Genomic DNA, 24,076 nt, shown 5'->3' with positions numbered 1-24,076 from the left:
AAAAAAAAAGAAAATAAGGGAATGTTGTTCATTCTAAAAATACAAGTGCAATATCATATCATACTCATATGTACTCATTTTTGTAAGAACTTTTATTAAAAAAAGGAGATATGATGTCTTGATGTCCTGTTAGAATAACCAGAATTAAATAAATAGACTTAAGAAGAACTGCACTATATCTACTTTTCCAAATTTTATACTAATAGTGTGGCAATATGATGAAAAACCAAGTTAAGAAATCAGAATCGAGCTACTGAAAAAAAAAAAAAAGCTGAGCGTGTAACATATTCTAAAGCTGGTCTACAGACGAGATGGGAAAACTCTCTAATCTAATGACTTTCTTTTAATCATAAGCAGACAGTAGTTTCCTTATTACCCAGAGTTTTAGAAATAACATTATTCTTGAGAGTACTTCCTAGGATTTCTTTTACTCATTTAAGACAACATCTTTGTATTTAATTCATCCTCAGTTATCCCTGCAGGGCACATCCCTCTAATTATTCCCATCTAAAGTGACAGGAAAATGGAATTATACTACTTGGAAAACAGACGTCCTTTGGTATGTCTTTTCTCAGTGCTCCCTTGGGCATAGTCTGTCATTGCGCTCATTTTGTCACAGACAGTGAGCTGTCATTGGAGGGCAAGGACTAAAGACTTCTCTGCCTTTGAATTCCCAGTGCCTAAGACATCACTGGCACGGACTATATACACAGTAAGAATCTGAATAAACAAATGAAAAATAATACCCGACATACAATGTTTACAGTATATCAAGCATGATTTTAGTGCCTTCTACATATTAACTTATTTAGTTCTCACGACCCTATGAAACAGGGACTATTATTATCCCCAATTTACATATGAGAAAACTGAAGCATGAAAGCAAAGCAAGGTAATTCAGAGCCAGGATCCAAGCTGATGTACTCTGGCTCTAGAGTTCAACCTCATAATCACCACACCAGGCTCCCTCAAGAGCACCTACGCTGAACAGGAGAACGTCCACTCCAAGAGGAGCATGGGTACACTGTGCTCCCTCCTCTAAACATTTCTGGGTTTCTGTCAGATGTAGCCATACTGTGCGACCCTGTGGGAGACTTAAAAAGGGAAATAACCAGACACAGGCACACAAATGCAGAAGAAATGAATCCGCAACCTTAACAATTGCTGTGTTTGTAAGGCTGTTTCTCAAATACCTGTGGGGATTTGTGAGAGCGCCAGCTGTACTGGTGACTATGGAGACTGGCCAGCAGAATATTTTCATCAGTATCCACCTGGCCAAACCGCAGTGTCTCCTGTGTGTCATTACAGATCACAAAATGGCTGAAGACCAACTCCTCTACCTCAGGGCATTTATTCTGAAAGAAAAAGAATAGGAAAGCCAATGTGCATCAGATTAATTGCAAGATGTTTGGCAGCTGTCTGCCCAGTGGCGATTGTTACAACACAGAAATACTAAAAGATCTGTTGTCATTAGCTCTGGTATACAAAGTATTCTATACTTCCAGGATAAGCACAAAAAATACCTTAAAGAGATCTTAAATGTTCCAAGAATATGTTTTGATTTATATTCCTGCAAAATAAATCATACACACAGAAGAGTAAAAGAACAATGAGATCCTTCAAACTTTTAACATTTTTAAATGAATTAACATGCTACAAAGAATGCTGTACTGGGTAGCGCACGTTTCTGAGCAGAGTACCACAGGCTAGAATTACCATGTTCCTGGCCTTCTAAACTTGACAATCAAGACCAATTACCAAAGCCACAGTTTGTACCCTACAGAAAGTAAGGATCATTTAGGTAATACATCCCCAGTTCCCTTGAGGGGGAGGGTGGATGTGTGTGTGTAAATCTGCTCAGGGAGAGATGTAAATAAAACCATAACTTTCCCGCTATTGTTAAGAGGCTGAACACACAAAACAGATCAACTTCAGAGTCAGTATAAGCCAAGCTGCAGTTTTCAAGACAAAAAATGTTAGTTGAAAAACAGTTGTTGGTGTCTGTTTCAGCTAATAATCAACCAGCAAATGTCTTCCATTAATCTACTAAGGTTCAGCAAATTAGTAATACGTTCCTGTGTTGGTACCTCCTTCTCAACTTAATGGTATCTCCATGGGTTGCTGTTATATCGAAGCACTGGCAATGTGATGGAGAATTTCTGTGCTTACTCTTTTATCACTTTGGTTAGCTTATGGCTTAAAAAATGATAAACATACCTTTGGTAAATGAAAAGAATAGCTAAATAAATGGTTAACTTGAGAACGCCAGAAAAATATCTTAACTAGCCAATGAACCTGCAGACAATGGGAGGTAATATGTAACTGATGCTTCTCCAGTTGGCTTCTATTTCCTGGTTGTGGATCTAAATAATGTCACAATGCCACACTCTGTCATTTGCCATTTTACTGAGGGGAGGGAGAGTAAAAAGGGGTATGCCACTCACGAGCATAGAAATTTAAGTGATTACATGGCCTGAAGCCAAGGGGTCTATGGATGAACACACCTGGAATCCAGCCTGGACCAAGACCTGATCTAGAACCTCATGAGAACAGTTATCTTGGGAGGTACAATCCCTTCCTAATCATCCAGAAGGCCCCCAAAGTGGGCAGGCAGAGCTCTCCCGCTGCAGTCGGTGAAGAGGCCCTGAAATACCTCATTCTTCTAGATACTCTTGAGGGTTTCCTAAAGTGTTCGCTCTATCATCCATCTATTCTCACCAAACCTCTCTATTCTCATGGAGTGGAACCTTGCCTGACAACCACACGAATCATGAAAGGAGTCTCTGGCTAAGTGAGACTGAAGCAGTTATAACCAATAATTATCTGCTGCCTACCATATTACTTTTTGCTGTGGCTTTTAATCATGAGCTATGATTTCAAAACTGGACTGCCCACGGGTTTTAGGTGTCCTGCCTGATCTGGCCCCTGCTGCATCTTGAACCATTCTCCGTTTGCCTGCTAGACCCCAGCTCCACCAGCCCTTTTCAGCTGCTCCAACGCCACACCGGCCTCCTTTCAATTCATCCAACACATCAAACTCCTTCCTGCCTCAGTGCCTTTCTTCTGCTTGGACCTCTTTTCCTTCTTGCTCGACTAATTTCTTCCAACTCAGCTTTCAGGTTCCTGTTTTCAGGTCATGCCCTCAGAGTAAAGTAGCCTCCTGAGATCCTCCCGGATCACCTTAGGTCCCTCTATTTTATGCTCACACAACACCATATATTTTGCCTTAAAAGCACTGACCCCTCTTGGGACTGAGTAATTATTTGCATGATTATGGGCCACTGTTGTCTCCATCGTTAGACTCTACGCTGCATAAGGGCAGGAACCAGGTCTTTGTTATTTACAACTTTTGCTCCTGTAGTCAGCATAACGCCTGACACATAAGTACTCAATAAACACTTATGAAACAAACATGAGTAAATTTAACTTTTAAAATTACAAATGTAATATATGTTCCCAGTATAAAAATTAGAAAATACAGAAAGTACTGATTTTTTTTAAAAACAAAGTCTCTAATTTTATACTCAGGGATAACTGCTGTGAACATTTTGGAGAATTTTTTTTTCCAGCAATTTTTCACTTCTGAGTGTCCTGCCTGTTCCTATTCTAGTCTATCCTATCTAATCCTATCTTATATGTCTTATATATTTAAAGGTTTGTAAACCTTTAATTAAACTGGAGTCACAGTGTATAATTAGTTTTGATGAGATTTTTCCATTTAGCGTTATATAATCAACATAAACTGCTCTCCTTGTAAACATTTTTCTCTCCATTAGGTCCAACAGTACAAACATGAAGAAAGGGATATGATTCCAAACTCCCACTTAGATAGACATCCTGAGACTGAAATTCAATTTTCATAATGAATTGGGATCAATCCACTGGTTACACAGAGGTCAGGTTACCAGATGGGGCTTGGTTAGAAAAAAAATCATATTACTTTCCTCATCTCTAAAAACTGACCTTTAATAAATGACGAGGGTTTTAGGAAAAAATGTAAATGAAAGAACACAAGGGGGTTGTTTACATTTTTCTAAAGAATACTCGAAGTCCTCAGGGAACTGTTTCTCTATTGCTCCTTCATCTGTGCAGTTCATTATAACTGTAATAAGTTTAAGCGTTTCTTGGAATGTTTAAATTCTAGCATATTATAAAAAAATTTGTACATATTGTATATGACATCATATAAAAGCGAAACCTCAGAATGCTTTCGTAATTAAGAGGTGGCTTATTTACATTTAAGATTTGTGCTGGAGTGTTATACAGGCATTTGCAATTAAAGAGAGATATCATTATGGTGTAAGATAAGACACATGAGCATAACCTTGATTTTTAAATAAAAATCTCCTTTAAATCCTATTTGGTCCAAATGTGGGAATGTGACAAAGAAATATAAAGCAAACTGCAAGTGGCATTTTGGGTCCTTAATCTGGTTTCACAAAACATTAATCATTTACAAAAGAGAAAAAAAAAAACTACAGCCAGAGAAATCAGACACTGATGAAGGCTTCTGTTAATCTTAAACTTGTGACCTAAAGGTGAAAGGCCAAATTGTTTCATGCTTCAACTGTCTGGTCCATCCACACTGGATACAAATGACTTGTCTCGGATACGAATCTGATAAAAAGTATGTGGAAAACTCAAATTGCTTATCCAGCCTGTTAAATTCACGTTTGTCATTGGCAATAATTATACTGTATATGAGCATTATATACATAATAAAATCCAAGCTTGGGTAACTAAGCTTCCCCTCTAAAGGGGATAAACCACATTCAGAACATCTTAGAAACAATGAACTTAATAACCCCTCTATAAGCCCATTTCAATGTCAAATGTCCTGTAATTTCAAAGTAGTGCGTTTTTGTATTTACTTTAGAATACACAGGGTTAGAGATGCCTACCACATTAAAACTTGGTGGCAAGTACGCTTGACATGGGAGGAAACAAGAAAATTACAGCAACAATTACAGAAGTATATCCTCTTGTGGCTCATGTTAACATTGCCAAATCCCTGTATAAATCAGAACCAACTATTCACAGAATGTACCTGTCAGCGATATGCTACGTGACATATGGCTCTACTTAATCAAATATACAATTCCATTTTTAAAAAAACTCAGAATATTCCTTCAAGGCACTGTGTTAGCCAGTCAGTCATTCACACTCTGATGTGGTTTAAAACATTTAAATATTTATGCGTCGTATTTTATTTATATGTATAGCTGTGTCTAAGAGAATATTTTTACTCTGGGAGGAAACTGATATTTCTGAGGGCCATTCTGCAGTAGTTGCTACACATGAGTCCTCTTACAATGGTCCTGATACCAAGACAAAAATATCCTGGGATTAAATGCTCTATCAATGACTCTTTTATATTTTCTAGGTTTGTTTTTTATTAAATGCATTGTTCAAAATATGACAAAAAACAGAAATTGGAGCCACAGAGGTTTTTTTCGCATCGCTATTCGAACCAGCTGCAAAGATTTAGATCACACTAGCTCTTATTTTACGCATGTCCTCTGCAGCAAGAAAACCATGGAATGCCCTTAAAAAAGAATTTTAAAATATGAAACAGATGTGTTATCTTCTTTCCCTTTGCTATTGTAGTGCCATGTTAGGTAATTAATTCCTTAGTCTTGTATAGGTCTTCATGCATATAACGAAAAGAGTTCATTCCCATAAAAATTCTAGAACTCAAGCCCCTCCCCCTACCACTGCCCCATCCCCACATGAGGTCAGGGCGGAGTGAAGGACCATTTCTCTTGGGGAGTTAGTCTGCACAAATACCTGTAACATACAAAATGTGGGGAAACGTCTCAGCTTAAATAACAACACAAGCTTTATGGAAATGCAATATTATACTGAAAATCAGTAAGGGAAGCAGAGGTGATTTGTTATTAAATCACTGAGCATATTATCAATATTATCCAAATATTCTGTGAAATTATTTTCATGCTAGTGGACGTGGGCAGGTTCCCCATTTTAAATATGTCATTCAAGACAGATGTATATTCTATCTCTTTTTTGATATGGATAATTTCTGACAAAAGATAAAAGTAAAAAATTATTAATCAAGAGTCTTTAGCTGGTTACAAAATCTATTATCGAGTGCTTTTTTAGTGAATCAAAATGGCAGAATGATAATGGGGGAAAGACTAAGATTATACTGTGTTCACATAATTTCCTCTCACTGCCTTTTCTCTTTGAAAAGATGAACTGCTTATATCAGAAAGGCTCACACAGGTTCTTCATTTCTGCAATGGCTGCTTCGACAATGTGATACATACCAAGTTGAGCTTTGGCAAACTAAAGCCATAATACTCGGAAAAAATTTCTGGGAATGTGTTACTTTCCACACAGATGTGGTACATTAGTCACAAAAATGTGGGCATCATCTCTGATGCATGAGTAGAGAACCCATGTTCTCCAAAGGTTTTAAAAATAACATGCATCACTTTGCCAAAACAGAGGAGGCCCCAGATATTATGGTGCCCATCAAATTCTTCATTCTCTCACATTTTTGTTTGTGCTTAATTTATTATTAGAAGTGATAACATAAAGTGCCTAGTAAAAGATCACACACGGACAAACTGTAAACTGTTCTAGAATATACATACCTGTTGCCAAGCTTGTATTGCAGTGTTTAGAGAATGAACTACATGTTGCCCAAAGTTTACAAATATTGAGTCAACGTTGATAGAGCAATCAATCAGCTTTTCTACTGCATTGCTGGAAACTGCAATCTGTCCAAAGATGCTGAAGGGTTTCACCATGCTTTGCATTGTAACATTTCTGCACTCTAGAAGTTTACAGTCTGCTTGAGCTGAGAACTGCATCTCCTGACAGACAGAACTATTGTTCCATTGTCGAAGATACATGTGTGGTTCTTTGAAGGAAATAATCATGTATTCTAGTTCAGATGGCACATTTTTATCAGAAATAAATGGCTGTAGGTATTGCGGTGGAGCTGTTGAGAAAACAAACAAGAAAAACAGCAGTTGAGATGAGCCAACACTTTATGGAAATAAAGAGATGACATTTAAATTATTCACTTCTTGGTTACTGAATGCAATATTTGCTGGTTAATAAATTCAAACATTCTCTTGAAGATAATATAACATTTGAATTACCATTTGATATTTGCAAACAAAACTGTTTTGTTCAATCAGCAGGTCTCTTTCCAAAGGTTACATGCACAGATAAAAATTTGGTCACAAAAGACAACAAATAAAATGAAGAGGAGGTAAATATTTAAGAAGCATTTCATAGAAGTGCTCTGTATCTACCCACCAAATCTCAAAACCAAAAACATGACCCAAACAGAGTTAGAAAATACAGGTTAAACTCCATTTTTGCTGAAAAGGCAAGATGCTTAACAGCAGCTGTGTTTAGTTTTAATCTGATTTTTTTCCTTTTTCCATTACATGTAGGTTGAAAACCTAATACCAGAATCAAAATGTATTAAGTAGAAAAGGTTTGGTACAGACTTTTAGGAATAATTATTCATGAACATGAGCAAACTTATAAAAGGCCACTTTTGGTGTGTGGAAAAACTTATTCTTCTACCTTATAAACTTGTAAAAATGCTAGTCTTTTAAATTATTGGAGAATTTGCCCATTTTTTGTAGAAGGTATTTGTACTTTCGAGATAAGGTAGTATCAAGTACTTTTGGAAACTATTTGCCATTCATGTAATGGCTCATAAGATACGAAAAAAACAGATGTATTTCTTTCAAAAAGATCATAATTGGAGTAACAGTAAAACCTGCAATTTTTGTAACTTCCTTGAAAATTCTCATTAGGAAGTGTGCAAAATCATGGCAATTCAATATAAATGGTACCCTATATAAAAGGTCCATAAGATGGTTCAAATGTAAGGGGGACACCTATTATACGAAATCAACTTCAGAATAACTTTGCTGGTGCTTACTGTTAGAGGAGATGAATGCTGCTTCTAAAAGTTTCCTCTACCATGTGTGTGGTGGTCAGTAGGGAAGGAGTTTTGTGCAGGGATAAAACAATAAGTATTAAGTGAATGTTATTCCGATGCTAAAATAGAGTACCTGTGCCTAGTTGATCAAGGTGATGACAAAAATGGAACTCCAGGTGAGCAAACTGGAAGGAAACGCAAAGAGATGGGACAAACCATGGGGTAAAACAGGAGTCAACTCTGGTACAGGCAGCCAGGGCTGTTGGAGTTACAAGTTGGTCACAAGTGCTTTGAGAACCAGATTCACTTCCAGAGCTGTGGGAGATAATTAATAAAAGAAGTTCAATAACCTAAATTTCCCAACATCATATAAATGAAATGTCTTTCTATAGGGGTTTTTAAAGCTAGCTCCCATAATCCTATAGTCAATGTTCTCATCAAATCTTCCATATTTGCTCACATAAACAAGTTGTTTTAAAAAATTAAGTTCTGGGGCTTCCCTGGTGGTGCAGTGGTTAAGAATCCGCCTGCCAATGCAGGGGAAAACAGGTTCGAGCCCTGGTCCGGGAAGATCCCACACGCCGTGGAGCAACTAAGCCCGTGCGCCACAACTACTGAGCCTGCACTCTAGAGCCCACGAGCCACAATTACTGAAGCCCACGTGCCTAGAGCCTGTGCTCCGCAACAAGAGAAGCCATCGCAATGAGAAGCCCGCGCACCGCAACAAAGAGTAGCCCCCGCTCGCCGCAACTAGAGAAAGCCCGTGCGCAGCAATGAAGACCCAACACAGCCAAAAATAAACAAATTAAATAAATAAATTAAAAAAAATTAAGTTCTCGTTGATTATTCTCTATGAGTTATTAGCAGAAAAATTTTGAAGGATTCCTGAAACCCCAGGCCATGTTGACCTCCAACCCAATTTTCTTCCATCCACATTTCACTTAAACTAATATGAGAACAAGTTGTCCGTAAGTTAAGACCAACACAATTCAGAGTATGACTGTGCTGTTCAAAAAACCCAAAATTTTCAGTGTCACCATAAATCTTTCTTTTGTTTTACTTCTCCAGGTCATCCACATCCATATTCCCATATGAGTTAGCCAATACTCTTTATTGAATACCTACTGCATACTGTATTAGGTGCCATAAAAGTTATGACCATGTCCAGAAGAACCAAGGTTCCATGGACAATTACACCGCATGTGTCCTCTCTTTACTTGTCCATCCTCCCAACACCATTTTATACCAGTAAAAGTCGATTAAAATAAATAGTGAAGGCATCTGTAGGAGGGAAGAAATTTGTACATAGCGGCTGCTGGTGTGCATGGGAAACGTGCAGCCTAGCTGCCTCCCCTCAATGCTAGTAGAAGCATGAGACCTGGGGATTGGGAGGGGCCAAGATGCATTCTGCTAATTGTGGATCACTAAATAGATGCTGCCCTATTCCCCCTTACCGTCTTCCACCCTCTTCTTTCCAAATCTGAAATTTGCTCTACAGCTATGGTAGCCTGGCTCCCAAATCCATGAGGAGCCTAGAGAAGAAACACTGGTTTACAGTATCCTAGGGAGAACTATGACAAGAAAAACTAAAGAAATAAATCCTTGGTTTTCAAAGAATTCACAGTCTAACTGGTGATATAAAATATGTAGACGTTTACAAACATTATAAAACAGAACAACCATCAAGGAATAGGAAAGTTGGAAGTGCTGCCAGAGTGCAAATACAAGAGGAAGTCAGAATGGCACAGGGTGAATCATGCGGGATTTGCAGAGTGTGAATCTTCAGCTGAGCTTTGAAAGAGGTTGTGAACAGGCTGGTGAAAATGAAAGCTAGGTTTACTGAGTATTTAACTTCAAGGTGTTTATAGTCATGTGGTGGTACTTACTGCAATGTTAGAAAAACTCCATTGCATACAAAGAAAACACAACTCTGGGGCACTATGTTTCTGATGAAATGTTATGCATGAAAATGCAGCTAGGCATATTTTTAAAACTTCTATAAATGGGTATACTAACCCAAATAGCTTTCTAGGAATTTATCTGTGGAGTTACAGATAAAGATCTCATTTAAAACAGATAAACAACAAGGTCCTACTGTATAGCACAGGGAGCTATATTCAATATCTTGTAATAACCTATACTGGAAAAGAATATGAAAACATGTGTGTATGTGTGTGTGTATATATATATATATACATTTTATAACTGACTCACTTTGCTATACACCAGAAACTAACACAACATGGTAAATCAACTATACTTCAATTAAAAAAATTAAAGTTAAAAAGAGATCTCATTGGCAAGGTAAAATTAAAACTTGAATTTATTCAGAAAGACCAAACTGTATTAGTTGTACGTGTGTTTTACACATATGAAATCTCTCCCTTATAATACTTTAAGAAGTTGTTAAAAATAGGGTATAGCGTTAGTCAAGATATTATTAAAAATCCAGGTGAGAGTACTTTGAGATCAGTTTTAAAACAGTAAGTACACAATTTGAGGTGTTTATCTGAAGAATTTCTCTTGCCAACTGCAATTTTTGACACTCTTGAGATTTTCCAAGATTTACTTTTCTCTCTCTTGAGAGTAGCAAATTCTGTAACATGTTGAAAAAGGTTGCTAAGACATCACAAATAAGTAAGTGTCAAAATCTTTATTTATAACAAATTGATTGATTTTTCACTTTTCCTAAATTAAATGTACAAATCAATGGTTAAAAGATATTTTTAGGTCTATGTAGTAACTCCTAACATATATATTCAAGTGGTCAGCACTCTTTCCATCTTGAAATCCTGACTAAAATGTTACTAGATTAATCTATATTTAAAAATTTAGAGTTTTATTTAAAAATTGGAGTTATATCAAAATTAAAATGTCTTAAACACAAAATTAATATGGTATATGCACATGAAATGCTTTATATTTTGAATCAGTAAATTTATAGTTTTTTGATATTCAACTTAATGTGATCATCACTATACACTATAAAAGTAGCATATGCATGTTTACCTTTTACATAAGGATTAAAAATATCTAACTATGATAGAGCTAAACAGTCATAAAGATGAGAACAATGACCCTGCTAGGGACACTTATAGCAACTACATTTATATCATTTCCTTAATTAAGTACAATGGACTTTGATCTGATCCAGATATCAAAAGGAAAAACGTAATTCATGAGATGTGTAATAATCAGAAATGGAAAAGTAAAGATGGCTCCAAGGGGCAAAACCTTTCAAATAGTAATACATAGAACTCAAGATTCAGTAGTTAGTTCAAATATCAATCAGTTCCTAATGGAAATTCAAATTTGTAGAATAGAGGAAATATTCTAAAAAGTAGAAAGTATGGCAGGAGTTTTACATATCCATACCTTCATGTTAGCCAAAGGGACTTATTTACTGTCCTGGGTGACCCATAGAAGGGTATCAATTCCTTTAAACAAGGAGTGTTTTAGTAAGTTTAGATTTGATTGATCCATAGGCACTGCAGGGACCCAGGCATAATCCTGAAACATTCACCCCTGGATGTCACCCCTATAGCTCTGCAGGTATCCAACAATGATCTGACTTGATTGATAAAGCCTTGGGCTTTTCTCTGTATCCCTCTGTGGTAATAAGAGTTTTATAATATAGCATAGAGATTAAGCAGAGAATGATTGAGGTAAGAAAACCGAGATGAAAATGCTTGCACTGCTTCCACTTACACTGTAATCATGGGCAAATTATCATCTAGCTAAATCTGTTTTCTCATCTGTAAAGTAAGTATAGTAACTGGACTTACTTTTTGAGTATTAAAGGAGGTACTACATAGAAACTGCTTAGCATAATGTCTATCACTCCACAAGAGAAAAAAAATCTCATCCCTCTTTTCCTGGTTGGCAAACAGGGTACTGTACTGGTTACTTAGTTTAATGTTAGTTGCTGGTGATTACCTTTAGCTCCCAAGAGGGATCTGACAATATCACACTGTCATTCATCCCACTGTGGCACTGTCTCTCAACATTGGTTCACCTAGACTCTCCCCTGCCTACTGCAAAAACACTGTCCTGTCCATCCTGGGAGAGCACCGCATGGAGGAGAGAAGACAAGGGTCGATGTGTGTGCCTGCTACACCACGTTCTCTCTACACCTTAGATCTGTCTTTTTTGGGGAATGTTTTAACTCTAACCCCAAATAAGAAATACACCTCTGTTGTAACCTAGTACACCTATAAAATGGCCGGGGGAGGTTACTGAATATATTTTAAAAATTGTGGTAAAATACACATAACTTAAAATTCACTATTTTAACCAGTGAAAAGTGTACAGTTCAGTGGCATTAAGTACATTCACATTGTTGTGCAACTAGCATCATCATCCATCTTCAGAATTTTTTCATCTTCCCAAACTGAAAGTCCATACACAATTTTCCTCTCCCTCATCTCCTGGTAACCACCATTCTACTTTTGTCTTTATAAATTTGACTACTCTTGGTATCTCACATAAGTGGAATTATACAGTATTTGTCCTTTTCACATTGATTGTTTCTATTTTATTAAAAAAATTCCATCAACAGATGAATGGATAAAGAAGATGTAGTATATATACACAATGGGATATTACTCAGCTATAAAAATGAGTGAAATAATGCCATTTGCAGCAACATGGATGCAGCTAGAGATTATCATATTAAGTGAAGTAAGTCAGCCAGACAAGGACAAATCATATATCACTTATATGTGGAATCTAAAAAACAATGATATAAATGAACTTATTTACAAAACAGAAATAGAAAACAAACTTATGGTTACCAAGGGGGATAGTGGGGGATGGGTTGGGGAAGGGATAAATTAAGAGTTTGGGATTAGTAGATCCAAACTACTACATATAAAATAGATAAGCGGGGCTTCCCTGGTGGCGCAGTGGTTAAGAATCAGCCTGCCAATTCAGGGACATGGGTTCGAGCCCTGGTCCGGGAAGATCCCACATGCCGCAGAGCAACTAAGCCCGTGCGCCACAACTACTGAGCCTGTGCTCTAGAGCCCACGAGCCACAACTACTGAGCCCGTGTGCTGCAACTACTGAAGTCCGCGTGCCTAGAGCCCGTGCTCCGCAACAAGAGAAGCCACTGCGATGAGAAGCCCGTGCACCGCAACGAAGAGTAGCCCCCACTCGCCACAACTAGAGAAAGCCCGTGTGCAGCAACGAAGACCCAACAGAGCCAAAAATAAATAAATAAATTAAAAAAAAATTAAAATAGATAAGCTACAAGGACCCACTGCATAGCACAGGGAACTACTGTCAATACCTTGTAACAAGGTGGCAAAGCAGTTCCAAACATCAAGATTGTTGTCTGAATGGTTTATGAAAGTCAAAAGGTTAAAAAAAAATGGTACCCAGCAAATTTAGGTACATCTAAAAGTACAGATCCGAGTAGCCAAATGGAGGCAAACAATTATCTAGAGGCCACAGTGACCTTCTGGTAGGAGAAAGTTCAACCAGTGAGGAGAAAGGAAATGATCCAGGGACTTTACCATCACAACGCTCTCCCTCTGATTCCTGCACTGGCTATACACACAAGAATGAAGGTTTGGTAAATAAAAAGCATCTCTTCCTCACATACACAAAAAGCTGTGGACCACTGTCTCAAAGATCACTAAATATGAGTGGACAGCGACTTACAGGATCTTTAGGGAGAAGGAGAAAATCTTATTTTTGTTTATTTTGCACTCTAAAAAACTCAACAGTTTCCATTTTTATCACACGAAGAAAGAGCCACACACTTCTTTTTCCAGGATGCCTTCTTCTATGAACCAACGTTTCGGGGGTGGGGATAAAAAGTCCTTGTAAGCAACCTACTCTCACGTTTTAACGTTGTGAGAAAGTGACCATGTAATACAGACAAAACCACCAAAGACTCGGCACAGGTAAACAGTTTAGCATTATCATCAAACAATTTGTCATAAAGTTAACTGGACATATATATCAAGATCTTCACAGTTATTACTGTGTAACACAATAATTGCCTGTAACTTGTGACTTTAGATAGTCACATACTTCTGGAGTTAGCCATTTGGGGTGAGGGTAAGAGGGGGAAACAAAGTAGAAAGTTGTTCTGGTCCATCAGAAGACATCTGGTTGATACCAAACTCAGGGAACCTAGTAGAGTGGCCCAAAGCCTGAGAGTTGGGCCCACCAGCCATTTCTCATCTTTCCACCTAGGTCCCATCACTAGGTAAGAAACTGTAAATTCCAAATACATCGTGTGCTTGCTGGCTATCTTGTTTGCTCTCTAAATCCGCTTTCTACCCCTCCCCATCCTCTTCTCTGCCCCTGACTGTATCAACAAGCTGCTTTGTCCTCGGCTTGTCTTTTGGTTCGGCCAGTGGAAGGTGCCCGAGGGAGATCAGAAGGTGTGAAGAGAGTGGCGGGAGGACTCATATTCTCCTGGCTCCTTCTTAGCCACGTCTCTGCACGTTGCTGGTCCCTCCACCAAAAACAGCTACAACCACCCATTCTGGGTTAGTTTTGGTAATGGCTCTATTACCTGGCTCTTTCAGGACTAAGAGTGGGATGGTTCCCCATGGTTTCTAGCCTCAGGGTACTGTCCTATCCCTTCACCTTGCCAACACTTTTGTAAATAGTCTTTACAGTAAACTCTCCTCAGTTAACCAGTCTGAGTGTGCTGTCTGTTTCTTGTCAGGACCTACTGGGAAAAGGGGTTTATTTAGGCTTCAGCAGTGGGCAGTGGGGGTGGGCAAATACATACATGCTGAGATTAAAAATAAATAGCTGAAATGGATACCCTGATCAGGGCTTAAAGGCTGTATCTCTTGCTTCAGTCCAGTGCACCACAAATAGAAAGAGAACTCTCCTAAAGGTCAATACTATTGTGGAAACTAAGCTTAAGTTACTCTCCTTCCCATGCTACCTTGAAAAAAACAACAGTTACCCATCATTCATTTTCATATGATCAAGCAAACCATTAATTAAAGATAGTGGAAAATAATTATCACAAATACACGGGGACTGAATTAAAGATAATATGCCTGTATGGGATAAACAGACCAAGGTTTAAGAGAGTGAATCTTTGGTCTCCAGTCCTTTGTACCGAAGGCTACCTGCCACCCCTCAGACTGGTTAGCTCCTACCCATTCCTTAAGGCCTCAGCTTAGAAATCAAGTTTCTCAGGGACAAACAGCTAGTTGGTGATGGAGCCAGGACTTAAACCCAGGTCTGCTAACTTGAAAATCTCTAATAAATAGTGCTTCTATTTACATACACACAGTGATGCCATTACCACTAAATATCCTACACTGTTGCACTTTTGACAATTGTGGGCAAGACGCCTTTTTTTTTTTTTTTTTTTTAGATTAAGCTTCATGGGACTTATTTTTACGAACTTTCTTCCAGTAATGTACAACAGTCTGATGCATATCCTTCTCAAACCATAAATATTATTTAAGAGAAGATAATCTCTAATCATAAAAGTGTCAGGTTTTTGTCCACTTTTAGATTTCTCATGACAGAATATACTGGATCTAACTGTAGCACTTTTATTTCTACGTGAAATGTCGACATATCATCAAAGCACTGATGTTTTCCTTCAAGAAACTGGATGAAATTTATTTACTGTCCTTTTTGAAAAATGTCTTAATAGTGTTTTATTATGTTGATTTTTAAACCAGCTCTTTAAATTTAATTTCACTAATATCAATTTCTACCTAAAAAATGCTTAATGTCAAACAATTTAAAGCAAGATCAATTGTGAAATATTAGGCAAGTTGAAAAATCCGAGGTGAGGACAAAAGATCTGTGATTACAATGTCGAAAGCTTGGTGAAAAACTGCCTAAATTTGACTGTCTGCAAAAATTTCCAGTCCCTAAAGGTTCCACGTTTCTGCAGTGCTAAGCTTACCACAAAGTGATTTTTATGAATGTTTCAGATTCAGAGGAATTAACCTTGTCCAAAATGCTTGTTTCAATGATGAAAATGCATTCCTTGATAATCAGAATCAAGAAATGATTTCTAACTTGATACTAATAATGAAACTCAGATTTAAAAAAATTCCATCACCCATAGCTCTGTTTTCTGAGATTTCCTGGTTTCTGACTAGGTAACCTATGCTTAGAACAGGCAATCTTTCTATCCATCTGCTAACTCCTCCCAGGATGGGTGGTGTTCTTTTCACTGCTGCATTTCATACAGGTAAAATCAAGACCCCACTCCTCTAATATATTTTCACCAGTCGTACATTACTAGGTAATATACTGGGAAGGCAATTATTTTTAAAGAGCCCAAATGACCTAGAAATAGAAACCATAAAGTAAAAAACGTATTATTATTAAGCATACAAAGTAATCAACGAAAAAGACTGTGATGCTACAGACTAATGTGAACAGAGGTTATCTCGGTGTGATATGATGATGGGTGGTATTATTTTCTTTATTTCCCAGATGTTCTTCAATGAACATATATTACTATTAATTACAAAAAGAGAAAGCATTCACAACTATCTATAATATAAAACAGGAATTAGAATACAAAATGGTGTGCTATGATTATAACCCTGTAAAGGCATACAATGATGGGCAAAAATAAAGGTAACAAAAAAGAGAAAACAGTTCAATCGCAGGGTGTTGAAACGGTGGATTTTTTTTCTTTTTGTTAGTGTCAAAATGCTGTTTGGGGGGAAAAAACGGGGGTGGATTATATGCAAAGAATAAGATAATGCTAGAGCAAACTCGTCAGGAGAATTAGAAGGTAGGACATTGAAAGTGATGGGCAGCAAGATAGGCACAGGCCCATAGTACACATATTATATGACCCGAAAAACTGTTCCATTGATGGTGATTTACTTTCTTTTCCTTGTCATTTAGGGGAGCATGAACAGAAAGACATAATAAGGATATGTAAACTAGAAGGAGCACTTGAAGAATAAATTGCTGAAGCCATTTTTTCTCTACTCTAAGTTAGTGGATGTAGTAAGCAGGCAAACATTGGAATTAGGGACAATCTGGCCCTGTTTTGTCACTAACCAGATATCCTGTAGGCGGTGTAGAACAGGAAGTTCTGGGGACACGATTCAGAATACCTGAAGTCTATAGCTCTAGAGATAGACTATAGTCAAATAGATTCAAGAGCTGAATAAAACTTTGGCTATCTGAAATCTTGAGTATAAATTATTTTGGTTAGTCAAGTTTTCCTAATGTCTGGAGGTCTGTCTTTTAAAGTTTTTTTAAAAACCCCTTAAGAAGGAAGTAGTTCCAAAAAGAAGGAGACAATTCAATTTACTTAACGTTTCTTTTAATGCCCCAGGGTTAACATTTACACATATTGATGACTGTGTCATTAAGAGTCTATTGAAGTGTGTATGGCTCTTTTCCTCTATATTTTTTAGCTCAGGATAACTGGATTTTTTTTTTTTGAAGTTTGTTTTTTGCTCTTTTTTCCTTTTATATTTAAGGAACAGGTTCTTAGAGAGAGCTCACAGTAAAACACAGGAATTTTAGTACACAGACTTTGAAACATCAGCTTCTATCTCACTTCCTGGTTCTCATCCGTAGTTTAGACAGATGCAGCTGCTAGACAGCTGCGATATAGCTAAGTGAGGGGCCACTAGATAAGATGACTTGACGATTGTTTCCTAGTATAATGCCACTATTTCATTTTTCACTTTGTTCACTGAGTTACCTTTGGTCATCAGCTCCATTTTGGCTGCTGTTCAACACAATTCTCCAAAGATCCGAGGATACCAGTTTCTTCTGGTCATTCACAACATTGATATCTGGCAACTGCAGCTCACAAACTTTGCTTTCAGACAGACTAAATTCTCGAAATGCAACAAAAACCTTCTGGAGTTCATCCCAGTACTCCAAACTACAAGGAATCTATATTAAAAGAAAAAAGATTTTAGAAGATGCAAGCAGAAATGATGCTTCTGTATTTGTTGACATGCAACGTGAATCTTCATAAAAGTTATAACATTAATGAGACTTTTAAAAGGGGATACAGTTGTAAAGGACAGCAGTTTAGGATTTCTTTTCATAGTTGCATTCATCCTGTTTACCTACTTTATTTCAAAAGACTCATTCAAGAAAAATATGTGGAAACAGTCAAGAAAGTTTTTAAATAAAGGAGAAAGAGTGGGGAACAAATTCTACCAGATGCTAAGTCTATTATAAAGCTATACTAATTAAAATTAAAAGATAAGGTTGGAGTAGTAACATACAAATAGATTAGAAGAAGAAAAAAATAATAATACGTAAGTACAGATAAATTTTAGTATGTGATGAAGGTACCATTTCAAACAAGTAGGGGAAAGATGGGAAATGAGGTTGCAAGAACTGGTCAGCCATTTGGTAAAACCAAAGTGGGTCCCTACATCATTCCTATATGTAAGTAAATTCCAAAAGGATCAAAATATTAAAGGCTAAAAGCTGAAAACATAAGAGAAAAAATCATTTAATATTTTTATCATAATAGGGTAGCCTTTTCTGTGTATGGCATGAAACCTGCAGATGGTAAAACAAACAACAAAACAAACCTCACAACTGATAACATCAAAATTAATAAAAAGCAAGGTTAGGATAAAACAGGTAATAGTTAATGACAGATCTACAAATACTTGTTGCGATAGCAGAGAGCTCTTACAAATCAATGAGAAAATGATAAGTAAGCATATAGAAAAATAAGCAAAGAAAGTTGTTGGAAGAGGCCCTGAACGTCCCTGCATGTTCTTGCCAGGTATGCAAAGGATGCAAGGCCCTGAAAGCTGTTACCAGGGACCATTTCTCAGGTTCTGTTTGCAGAAAGTATCCTTGAGTGATGAGGTAAAGTTTCTTTCCAGGACAAAGAGCAGACTTGCTCTAAAAGAGGTTGATTTGACAAGCTCCATTCTCCATGCTGTGCCATTTATCTACTGCATGCAGAGCATCCCCCTGGGGGCCCTTCTGCATCGCCCTTGTGGGACTTGGGGGCAAGAGAAACCAATGCAAACATGATGCACACACTGTTTGCTGTGCCACGAGCAATAATATTCTTTGTTTCTGACCCAAAAGTCTAATATTTTCTGTCAGCATCCATAAAACGTTAACAGGCTAATTTATTAGCTTGCATAAGGTAAAATCCCAGATTCTGACAGCAATTAATTCACAGAAGAAAAGATATAACCAGCCAGTAAACATGCAAAGATACTCAACTTCACTAATAGCTACATAAATTAAAATTAAAGCAATAATGTAGTATTTTTCTTTATTAATCTGGAAGTTTGAAAAGACTGACATTTCCAATTTCTGTAGAGGTGCGGGAAAAAGCATTTCTACCCATTATTTTTGAAGAATAATTTGGCAATATCTATTAAATGCTTGGAAGGATACATCTAAGAATTTGTTTTACAGATATTCCAATACAAGTATGTGTGTGTGTGTGCACGTGTGTGTATTTACTTCAGTACTGTATTAGTAAGAAATTGGAAAAATACAAATATCCATCAATATGGAATTAAATATAACATGCAGATCTCTAGACTGGAATCTGTACAACCGTTAAAATGAATACGGAATACCTATATATACTAACACAAAAGACACTCAAGATATATTATTAACTTAAAAAAAAAACAAAGCTTCAGAATAGAACATGTGAGTTGATCCCATCTGTCTTAAAAAAAAAAAAAAAAAGGACTGGGCTCAGATGTGTCTCCTCTTTTGGAAGCATTTCCTAACTATGACCATTCTCAGAACCGGTCACTGCCTCTCTTGTGTCACTTCCATATCTAACTCACTCCTCTATCATAGAAGTCATTACATTTCGCCATTCCTTATTTACATGTTTGTCTCCTTTAGTTGACTCTGTGATCCTTAAGGCAAAAATGGCATATTATTTTTAAAAATATTAGCATCAAACAGTTTTTGGAACATAATAGGATATTAATAAAAGCTTCCTGAATGAATAGATTTCTCCTTAACCTTCCTTTCCTAAATAAGTGATTCTAAATCTTTGAATGGGAATAAATTTTACCTCCACCTATAAGAGTTTCTTTTCCTTAAACAGGGACTTGAACATCCATGTATGGCAACGTGCTAAATGGAAGAAAGGGGCACAAAATGGATAAGCATAAGAGGCTAACAGTGTGATGAAACAGAGCATATGTTTTGGTTAGTGATAAGGACAAGTGACATATCCATAAACTCTACTTTTAGCCACCATTTCTTGAAATTCTCCCTCTTCTTGCCTTCCATGACATACATTTTTCTAACTTTCCCCTCTCTGGGTCTTTGTTCCTATACTGTCTCTCAGCCTCAAATACCCGTAGAATCCCTGGTTTCTCACTGTCTAATGTTTACATCTTTCCCATCTATCAAGGTCCAAATGAAATACCAACTTTCTTTGAGCCTTTTCACCTCCCAGATGCAGAAATGCTTTCCCTTTTCTGAACTCCAAAAGTTTTTAAAAATGGGAATCTGTTTCATAGCTCTTATCACTATACACCTCATGTTACAGTTATTTCTATACATGACATTTTCGCTGGTAGACACATTCCTTGAGGGAATGATTTCCATTTGGCTAAGCTTTGGATTTTCACAGAACCTGGCAAACTGTATACAGTGAATGTTCAAAAAATGTTGCTGAATGAATGAATGAATAATTCATGAATGAACGAATACACATATCCTGGGTGATTCAGTCCATCCATGGCACATTAAAAATTCTCCACAAAGAAGCATAGAAGATTAAAGCATAAACTTTAGAGTTATACCTAATGGGATTCAATTTCTAGTTCCATTAGCTATGAATTCTTGGGCAAATTAATTTTTCTAACATCAGTACTCATATCCCTAAAAAGGGGATAATAACAGAACTATCTCATGAATTGTTGTGAGGATTAAAAGAGACAAAGCCTTCCATTTAATACCACATAATAAAAGCTTAAGAAATGTTAGTTACTAATTATTTATCCTTCTCATGCTCCAAGAACACTTCTGAAGCTTGGGTGTTGTTAAAAGAATCAGGTAGGTTGTGAATAAGAGTCCTGCTTGTTAGATTTCTTAACAATGGGTTGGACCTGTGGGAAGAAAATAATAAACCTTGGGCTTCCCTGGTGGCGCAGTGGTTGAGAATCTGCCTGCCAATGCAGGGGACACGGGTTCGAGCCCTGGTCTGAGAAGATCCCACATGCCGCGGAGCGACTAGGCCTGTGAGCCACAACTACTGAGCCTGCGCGTCTGGAACCTGTGCTCCGCAACAAGAGAGGCCGCGACACTGAGAGGCCCGCACACCGCTATGAAGAGTGGCCCCCACTTGCCGCAACTAGAGAAAGCCCTCGCACAGAAACGAAGACCCAACACAGCCATAAATAAATATATAAATAAATAAATAAATAAAAAATAATAATAATAATAAACCTGGAGCCTGGATATTCAGGAACCTTGTAATCATAGTTCAATATGGTTTTCTGCTGCATATCTATTAAAATATTTCCCTGTATGTTGCCTATTACTTGAGAGATAAAGGAACATCTCCTTGCCTAACTCTTTTCTAGACTGCCAGTAAGTCAGTCCTCTAGCTTAAGAAAGTCATAAGTAGAAATGGATAAGATGTGGGAAGTGGGGTGAGACACATAAGAATCTCATGGGAGAGGGCAAATGAGTTTAGAAAAGCGCATTTAACATACCTATCTTTTTTTTTTTTATTAGTAACAAATTAACAGAATGTAAAGTTCAAAAATCATCTTCTTGGTAGAGAGGTTACACAGCAAATAGGGTGAAAAAAAGACTTGTTTCTGGTATTGTCTCCAGAAGTTCTCCATTAAATTAATATACAATAGGGACTTCCACCTAATATACAGTAGGTGGCTCAGTGGTTAAGAATCCGCCTGTCAATGCAGGGGACATGGGTTCGAGCCCTGGTCTGCGAAGATCCCACATGCCGTGGAGCAACTAAGCCCGTGCACCACAACTACTGAGCCCGTGTGCCACAACTACTGAAGCCTGCACGCCTAGAGCCTGTGCTCCACAACAAGAGGAGCCACTGCAATGAGAAGCCCGCGCACCGCAACGAAGAGTAGCCCCTGCTTGCTGCAACTAGAGAAAACCCGTGAGCAGCAACAAAGACCCAACGCAGGCAAAAATAAATAAATTAATTAGTTAAAAGAAAATCAATGTATAATAGCTTAAGAAAATTGGCCGTCACACTGGAAAGCAGAGTGAGGCCTTAAGAAAAAGTACTAGCAAGTTTTGACGTACAGGAGAGAGTTGGAATAAATCCATAATAAAAGGCAATGCAAGCTGGGAACCATTGTGGAAAGCCATTAGGTAGTTTAAGGGCAATGAAAGTAAACTGTACCAACACTGGGGCTTAGGCAAAGAGAAATTGTGAAAGTTCAAAAAGAGAGATTTGGAAGAAAGCCAAAGAAAAATTTTATTTAGTTCACAACTTTGTGTGAGGCTGGTTCTGAGGTTACATACTTCAATTGGAACATTCCAGGCTACTCTCAAAATTTAGGAAACAACAGAGAACTAGTATAGAAATACATCATAAAATATGTGTTACGTGTTTGTCAGTATTTTCCTTTATACGCCCTATTTCCCTTGGTTAATAAAGGGGTATTAATAAATGAAACTTCTGTTTAAAAAGTTTAAGATTGTATGCCTATAAGTGCATTTGCAAAAGTCACATATTAATCCTTTCCCCCATGTTAAGAACATTTTTGTCCTCAAAACCTCAAAAGAAAAGCTGATAACAACACTCAGTACAATTAGTATTTTAAAGGTAATTTTAGTCAACTGTCCACTGAAATATATATTGAGCCACAGGTTTATAAATCATATAGATATAATCTTTATTTTTAAAATTTCTCCAACATAAGGAAAAACTCTTGTTGGTATTACATTCACTTCGGATGAAATCCTGGTCCTGACCTTTAATCACTGCTCTATGACCTTGAGCACCTTATTTAATGACCCTGGGCCTCAGTTCCCTCATCTGTGAAATGTAGATAATAAAAACTAAATTATTTTAGTCCACGATAAGGATTTTGGACTTTATCTTAATGTCAGTGAGATCTCTTTGAAGGGTTTTAAGCAAAGAAGCAATGCTTAAAGTCAAATTTATGTTTTTAAAAGTTTCTGGATACTGTGTAGAGAATGTATTAAAAGAGAATGGGGCAAGCACGGATGTGAACAGGCAATTAGGAGGCTAAGGCAGTGATCTGTGCTAGAAATGTAGATGGCTTATGGTATGGTTGGTGGCAATGGAGTGGTATGTGGGAGAAAAATCTGTTGACTGATTAGGTATAGGAGAGGGAGGTGTTAAGGATGACCCCCAGGTCTCTGGCCCAAGCAACTGTATGGGTGCTGATGTCATTTACTGGAATGGGTAAGATTGATTTGTCCCACTGGGGAGTAGGTTTGTGGTGTCAGGTGGAAGAGGGGAGATCGTAAGTTCATTTTTAGACAAGCTGAGTTGGAGGCATCAATGAGCCATCCAAGTGGAAATCTTGAGTATGGAGTTGGCTATTCTCGAGAGTTGAAGAGGGAGTTAACTGTGTTGATACATACCTGTAGACTCAACCAGGCTTAGCCTTTCGTCAGGAGAGTGTAATGGAAAGAAAGAGAACAATGAAGTTCAGGGTACTTATTTGCAAGAAGGTGTTTTAAATGACGAATTAAGAACGTAAACTGGTTAAAAGGGGATGTGAAAACAGAGTAAGCTGATGGATCGGGAGAAAGCAGAGAACTATGGATCTCTATACGGTTTAATGAATGACTGTACTGGGGCTTGCCGAATGAGCGGGCTGGAGAGATGGAAAGACTGTGAGTAAGATTAGGATGCTGGAATGAACGATTTAGGAGGTGGAGCAGTTTGGGACGCTGGCAAGTCCCAGGGCTTGTGTGTGGGAGTGAGTACTGAGACGGAGTGGAGGAGGAGGTCACTAGAGTGAGGAGCTGGGGTTCTGACTGCCTCTTTCACATGGATGTCGACGGCAGTGAAGAAAAAGGCTGGAGGCCATGGGCTGAAGACTTCTGAGAATGAGGGCAAACGACCAAATAGCAGACGGCAACAACGAAGAGGGGTGAGGATGATATAATTGGACGGAAGGAGTCTCAAAAAAGCAGGAAGCCTTTACAGGAGGGGAGAAGAGTACAGGCAAGTGGCATAGG

At 37.7% G+C, this 24,076-nt stretch overlaps 1 protein-coding gene across 6 annotated transcripts in view; it reads right to left on the bottom strand.

Moving 5' to 3' along the window:
* VPS13B (vacuolar protein sorting 13 homolog B) overlaps window positions 1-24,076 on the bottom strand; it is a 765,002-nt gene that overhangs the window by 87,689 nt on the left and 653,237 nt on the right. For all 6 annotated transcript variants that reach the window (XM_068526229.1, XM_068526230.1, XM_068526225.1 and 3 more), the window contains exons 40-43: window positions 17,607-17,803; window positions 8,064-8,245; window positions 6,618-6,967; window positions 1,194-1,355 (exon numbers count right to left, since the gene is read on the bottom strand). In XM_068526229.1, coding sequence (XP_068382330.1) covers window positions 1,194-1,355; window positions 6,618-6,967; window positions 8,064-8,245; window positions 17,607-17,803 — 891 coding nt within the window. The remainder of the gene's footprint in view (window positions 1-1,193; window positions 1,356-6,617; window positions 6,968-8,063; window positions 8,246-17,606; window positions 17,804-24,076) is intronic.

The sequence above is a fragment of the Eschrichtius robustus genome, chromosome 17 (genome assembly GCF_028021215.1).
Source record: "Eschrichtius robustus isolate mEscRob2 chromosome 17, mEscRob2.pri, whole genome shotgun sequence".
Taxonomy (NCBI): domain Eukaryota; kingdom Metazoa; phylum Chordata; class Mammalia; order Artiodactyla; family Eschrichtiidae; genus Eschrichtius; species Eschrichtius robustus.
This window is presented reverse-complemented; position numbering and strand designations above follow the sequence as displayed.